Source organism: Prionailurus viverrinus, chromosome C1 (assembly GCF_022837055.1).
Source record: "Prionailurus viverrinus isolate Anna chromosome C1, UM_Priviv_1.0, whole genome shotgun sequence".
Classification (NCBI taxonomy): Eukaryota; Metazoa; Chordata; class Mammalia; order Carnivora; family Felidae; genus Prionailurus; species Prionailurus viverrinus.
This window is the reverse complement of record NC_062568.1, coordinates 194,267,624-194,274,079: the sequence shown is the minus strand read 5'-3', so window position 1 is coordinate 194,274,079 and position 6,456 is coordinate 194,267,624. Positions and strand designations below refer to the sequence as shown.

Genomic DNA, 6,456 nt, shown 5'->3' with positions numbered 1-6,456 from the left:
GAAGTGGATGGGCACCGGACGCCCCAGCAGGGCAGAGCCGGACGAGGGCCAGGGCCCCGAGGGGTTTGGGCGAAGTCCCGAGCCGGCGGGGCCGGGGAGGCGGGTTCAGGCATGCCAGTCTCTGATTGGCTGTGCTGTCCATCGCTCCGCCCCGTGTGCTATAAGATGCACCGGCGCCTGGCGTGGGAGCTGCCGCCGCATCTCTCTCGCGTGCGCGGCGTCCGTCCTCCCCCTCGCGGGGGCAGCTGGCCAGACCAGCGGATCGACGGCCGCAGACCGCCGGGGGGCGGGGGATGCCGGGCTGCCGCATCAGCGCCTGCGGCCCGGGGGCCCAGGAAGGGACGGCGGAACCGGGGTCCCCGCCGCCGCCGCCCCGGGAGCTCCTGTCGTCCCCTCAGCCCCCGCCCCCAACTCCGACCTTGACTCCGACCCCGGCTCAGGTCTCTTCACCGCCCGAAGCGGCCCGGGCGTGGGCGGGCTCGGCGGAGGGGCAGGAGCTACAGCGCTGGCGCCAGGGCGCTAACGTGGGTGCGGGGGGCACCGGGCCGGCAGGGGGCGCGGCGGCGGCGGCGGCGGGAGCGGGGGGCCGCGCGCTGGAGCTGGCCGAAGCGCGGCGGCGACTGCTGGAGGTGGAGGGCCGCCGGCGCCTGGTGTCGGAGCTGGAGAGCCGTGTGCTGCAGCTGCACCGCGTCTTCCTGGCGGCCGAGCTGCGCCTAGCGCACCGCGCGGAGAGCCTGGGCCGCCTGGGCGGCGGCGTGGCGCAGGCCGAGCTCTACCTGGCGGCGCACGGGTCGCGCCTCAAGAAGGGCCCGCGCCGCGGCCGCCGCGGCCGCCCGCCCGCGCTGCTGGCCTCGGCGCTGGGCCTGGGTGGCTGCGTGCCCTGGGGCGCCGGGCGCCTGCGGCGGGGCCACGGCCCCGAGCCCGACTCGCCCTTCCGCCGAAGTCCGCCCCGCGGCCCCGCCTCCCCCCAGCGCTGACCTCAGCGCGGGGACCCCTGGCCACCCCCGACAGGCCATCGCCGAGGTGTCGACCGACGGATCGGGACGTCGGCTGGATGGACGGCGTCACCGACGCGGATGGACAGACTGACGGACCCCAGGAAGAGACAGTCAGGGGGCCAGGGGCCCAGTAAAGGAGGCTGAGGTGCGGTCTTAGCGGCTGGCGCATCTGAGGGGGCGGGGCGGGTGGTGCAGGGCCCCGATTTCCCTTCCGTGGGGCTTCTGGACCTCCGCTGGGTCCCTAATAAAGCTGTCCATTTTGTTACTGCCTCTCCCAGACCTCCTGGGTTCTGGGGAGTAAGGTGGTAGCACCAAGTCCCCATTACAGAGTTGGAAAAATTGAAGATGCTCAGATTCCAGGAGGGGTTTGCCGGCAAACTTTCACCACTGGGAGCCTGCTGCGCTGACGCAGGCCATCCACCCCTCCCTCCCTACACCCGCGTTGCCTTTCCTGGGTCCTTTGTGGCTGTGAGAAGAGTCTTGCCCTTGAGACTGCTGATTTGTGGCGCCGCCCAGCTCTAGACCTTCGGGGAGGACAGAATAATGAGGTCCCAGGATGCGGTGGGGGCTGGGGCCAGCAATGTACCACTAAGTTCTCTCCTAAGCCCGTTTCCCATGTGGGGGGACAGAATCCCAGAGAGATTGAGGATTTGTTCCCATCACACTTAGGCCCTTCCACTTCCAGGAGACAGATCTTTTCTCATGCTCTCAAGCAATTTTGCCAAGTCAAGTACATCTTGACTTCGATAACCTGGGTGGGGTATTTGGTAACTGCTTAAGGCCTTACCTGCTCTCCTAAGGTTCCTCCACCGTCCCCCACCCCCAAGCTGTCTCTAAGATGGTTCTGCCAGTCATGGAGCCAGGTGACATCCTTTAACAGGCCCCAAGGGGGTAGGTATGTCATCTACTTCTAGAAGGGGGGGCCTTAAAGGGCCAGACCTGAAATGAGATTGGCTACTATTCTTCCTGTCCACATGCCTATCAGCACCCTGCTCCCCCCTGCCCCCGCTCCGCTGTGAATGACCTGGCTGCCGTTTTGCTGCTTGGGCTGATTGGACTGCAGCCTCCCTTGTTGGTCTGCGAAGTGGTTATCTTCACCTCTGAGAAGGGCTGTAGTGAGGTTAACACAGGGCAGAGGTCATTCTTCCCCCATCAGTCAGAGGAAGGTTTTATCCTTTTAAGTCACACCTAGAAACAAGCACTGCTTTTGCTGGTGGATCTAGGAGCTAATTTAAAGCCCTCATTTTACAGCAAGGTCACGTCCCAGCACTGGACAGAACTAGGTCCCAAGCCTGTGTGTCCTTTCCATAGTGTCTCCTCCCTGCCCCGGGGGCAGGGTCTAGAGAGCTGGTGTCCAGCCTATCTACTATGTGACCTGGAACAACTCTGCCTCCTCTTCGGACTGGTTTGCTTAGTCCCTCTCTGAACATAACTGTCCTTCCTCATGTCAGGGCTTGGGAATAGGGAAGAAAGGGTAGGATGAGAATGTCAGAGTCACTGGAGTCTGGCTTAATCCTGGAGTTTTGAGGGTCAGGTAAACTGCTCTCTGAAAGGCAGAGCCCCAGGGGCCCTCACCTGACTCTCAGCCCTTCCTCTCCCTCTCCTCAGGTACTATACGTTGGGGCTGGTTTCTCACAGCCAGGCTTTTCCCAAACCCATTCTTGGCTAGGGGAGGGAAGTCCAGGAGGAGGTCTCAGGGAGTCGGAGTGAGCTTGGGGACCAGGAGAGCAGTGAGGGGCCCTGGTGTCCTCTGGCTTCCCCGGAGAGAGGGAGAACCTTCTGAAGTTATTCAGTTCATTCAGGGTCTAGAGGCCCAGAGAAAACAAGGACTTCCTGGAGGTGACACAGGAGCTCAGGCTGCAGCACTGGGCTACAGCCAGGACTGTTTGTTTTCTGGGTTGCACAGGAAAGGGGCACTTGGTCCAGAGAAGCTTTTAGCTAATTGTGTAAAGTGCTCTGTGCCATCACAGCGTTGCCTTCTCTGGGATTTATTGGTAATCAGCTTTGTCCTGATTTGGAGGCGGTGGGGGGTGAGGCATTAGAGATGGTTCTTGCTGGAGAAAGTGATGTGTGTGTGTGGGAGATAGAGATTGGTCCCAGTGTCACTGGCAGCTCTGGTCCCCTCCCCCCTCCCAGATGTCCCACTGCTCACCAAAGGCCTTCGCCCTGGGCACACAGTACTCAGTGACTTGAACCCCAGCTCTTGGTTCAGGACTCCACCCAGGGTTCCTCAGCCAACTAATAAAAATTACTTTCCCACCCCTGTCTGGCCCACCCAACCCCCTCTAGGATCCTCCATTTTCTCCTCAGTCAACAAACATTAATAACTACTCAGTCCAGGAGCTCAAGAAGGAGCAGTGAATCAGAGGGTCTCTGCTTTTAAGGGCTTGTGTTTCCCAGCCCTCGTCTAGGCAGCCTTCCCTGGCAGTCACCATCCCGGGGAACCCTCTGGGGCTGGGCAATTTGTGTTGTTGGAGGGCTATATTTATACCTTCACAAATAACTATAGCTCCTGGTCGGATGACCGACCCCGCTCTGCCCCAACTTTTTGAACACTTTTGTTGATGGCTCCAGCCCTGAGGATCTTGAGAGACTCGTGCATTGAGAACATCGATGGCTAGCCGTGAATCTGGGATCTCAGCAAAGGGAAATGAGAACAGGAATCTTTCTTTGGGCCAGTGTTTGGGCTGGGAGATGAGTTCAAGGTTCGAATTCAGAATTTGCCCTTTCTCTGGATAAGCTCCCTTTCCTCTCTAGGGATCCCTAGCCAAGTGAGGGCGTTTCTGGGAGGCGCCACCAGAGGGCAGTGTGGGGCTGCTTCCCGGGGCGTGGGGGCGTGGCCCGAAGCAGGCTCTATTCCCCCACGGTCGCCGCCCCCCCCCCCCCCCCCCCCCCCCGACTAGCCCCTTTTCGGCCTTGCAGGGTGCAAGGGGGCCTTCTTTGGCCTTGAGTTTTAAGGGTCTGGCAGACCGAGCGGGTCGTGGCGGTCATTTAGAGAAGGGGCGTACGGTTGGGCCTCTGGTTGGGCTCAGCCCCGGACCTCAGGGGAAGGTTCATCAAGAGAGACTGTCCTGGAAAAAGAGGTTGCCCCTGTTGGTGGCCACCGTCTGAGTGAAAGGCTGGAGTCATTTCGCTCCTCACAGATTTGGTACACCCTGGGGCCGTCTGGGGACCAGGGTGACTTCCTAGAGATTCGGCATAAACAACAGGTCACAGCCGAGGTGCCTCCAAGCCTGCAGTTCCCCTCACCTGCCAGGTCCCCAGAGAAAATTCAGCCGCCCAGTCTTCTCAGAGATAAAAGAGAGGTTCCCTGCTTTATAGCCTGGGGGAGGAGGCACTTGGGAAAGCTGGGAGATCCCCAGACTATTTCTTCCCCCATTAGTACCTGACCAACCCTGGCCAGGAGTGATAGGGGAAGAGAATCCTTGGTTCCTGAATATTTTAACCACCTCCTCCGTGCTAGGCACTTTACCTTCTATCCATTTCAGTCCTCCCAACCACAACGCAAAGGGGAGTAGCTGGGAAAAGCACAACCATTTCCGTGGTTGAGGAAACTGAGGACGAGGTAGGGCAGATGACTTACCCAAGGACTAGAACCTGCAAATGAGGGGTCCTTTAAACACTAGGCTACCCGGCTTTTCATTTACCAGGCTAATGAGGGCTCCATTTGACGGTGGGGGATCTGGGCTCTTACCCTTTAAGTCTGGGCACATTGGCCTCTGGTCCTTGGATCTGGGAGGGGTGTGATGAGATGCTGGAAATGTGGCAGAAGGTGCACCCCCCCTCCCCAATCATCTCCACCAAGTTCTGGGGCACACCCCTAGAAGCTGGCTTCCCACCCTGGTTGTCTGGGCTCCGGGGGTGAGTCAGACTGAGTCAGCATACCTGGCTTCAGGCAAGGGCAGGCCAGCGATGCTCAGGGCCTGGGCTTGCCTTGGAGGGCTACCTCTTCTCCCTGCACACCTGGGATGTTTGGTGCCAAGGAGAGCAAAGGGCCTGGGATGGCAGAGGAGGAGGACAACAGTCTCCATGGTGGGGCAGAAAGTGCCCCAAGCTTGGAACAAGACAGATGTGGGATTCAGTGCTTGCCTGTAACTTTTCCGCCGGAAGACCTTGGGCAAATGACTCCCCTTCTCCGAGCTGGTTTCTTGTGCGCGTCTGTGTTACTGGGGAGCTGGGGAGGAGATAACCCCAGACTATTAAATGAGAGGTCACACTAAGCACAAAGTGGAGATTTGTAAATGTTTGAGTGGGCCAATCTACCTAACCCAGGAGAGGCTGCTAGGACAGAGCCCCCAGGCAGCGTGGGCCTTTGCTTCTCCAGAGCATCGCCATATCAGGAATCCCTGGAACGATCCCCCTTCTCCCCCCACTGTTGGTCCTAGGGAACTCCATAAGGGGAGAGGTGGAGGCAGGGAAGGCTTTTCTTCCCAGGAACATTCCATTCCAGCTGCTCAGACCAGTGGGGATCCCAGCCAAGGACAAAGGCCCAAGGGAACCTCTCCTTACCCCAGGAGCCCCCATCTCTTCCAGGGCAGGAGCCAGTGGAGCCCTGTCCTGGAATAATGTCCTGTACCTTCTCTCCACAATGGCCCCTGTCGAGGCAAACGTTGAAGGGTTTGGGTGGGGCTGGGTGGCTTTGGGAAGGAGGTAATTAAAGCTCTTGACATTATTCTTTCCAGCTCCTCCCAGTTCCTCAGAGCCTCCACTGTCTGCATCTGGACTCCTGGATTCTGCTCCTTCCCTGGGCACTTCCTTCAGGAAGACGTCTCACAACCTGACACAACCGAATTGATCCCACACGACCTTGGCACCATCCTTACTTTACAGGAGCCTTGCACTTAACAGTGGCAAGGTGCTCAATTCTGGGGAAGGTGCCTGTTCTCTTGAGTTTCCTTATATAATCTGCATTTGACTTTGGCCGACACCGTATGATTGGAAATGTTACAACAGGTCCTCTGAGGTGCAATCAGATTATTTAAGAACGGAGCAAACGTTTCCACTGTGAAAATGAAAAGGATTTCTTTGAAGAAATAGTCACCGTTCCTAAGTCGCAGGGCAGCTGGGGTCCCCGTTTTGGTCGATGCCATCGCTTCTCAGTCTGACAAAGCTGGGAGGCCTGTGTGATGGGAAACGTTCTGAGAAATCCCTTGTTCCCTCACCCGCTGTCCTTGCCCTCTCCGACTAGGGGTGTGCCTGTGGCCTCTCAGAAAGATGATAAGTTGCTGGCCTGGGGCGGGGGGGGGGGCACCTCTTTCTCAGGAAGAGGCGGTGTTAACATAAAAATCCTAAGCAAAGTTTTAAATGAAAAATGGGAGCATATTTATTCAAGTATCCTGATAATAAAAGGAAGGGGGGGGGAAGCATACTTACGACCAAGAACTTGTAGAATTCGGCAAAATGAATGTATATTGAATCAATCCCCTGATTTATACATTCAGGAAGAATAAATTTCAAT

At 58.2% G+C, this 6,456-nt stretch overlaps 1 protein-coding gene across 1 annotated transcript; it reads left to right on the top strand.

Annotated features, from left to right (window-relative positions):
* The first annotated feature begins 203 nt into the window (after positions 1 to 203).
* On the top strand, positions 204 to 6,456 carry TRNP1 (TMF1 regulated nuclear protein 1). The gene is made up of 2 exons (XM_047871782.1): positions 204 to 1,143; positions 5,681 to 6,456. Exon 1 carries the CDS (start codon positions 294 to 296, stop codon positions 975 to 977), a length of 684 nt encoding a protein of 227 aa, XP_047727738.1. The 5' UTR covers positions 204 to 293; the 3' UTR covers positions 978 to 1,143; positions 5,681 to 6,456.

Coding starts and splice junctions, on each gene's coding strand:
- TRNP1 (XM_047871782.1), top strand. CDS start 294: ATGCCGGGCTGCCGCATCAGCGCCTGCGGCCCGGGGGCCCAGGAAGGG.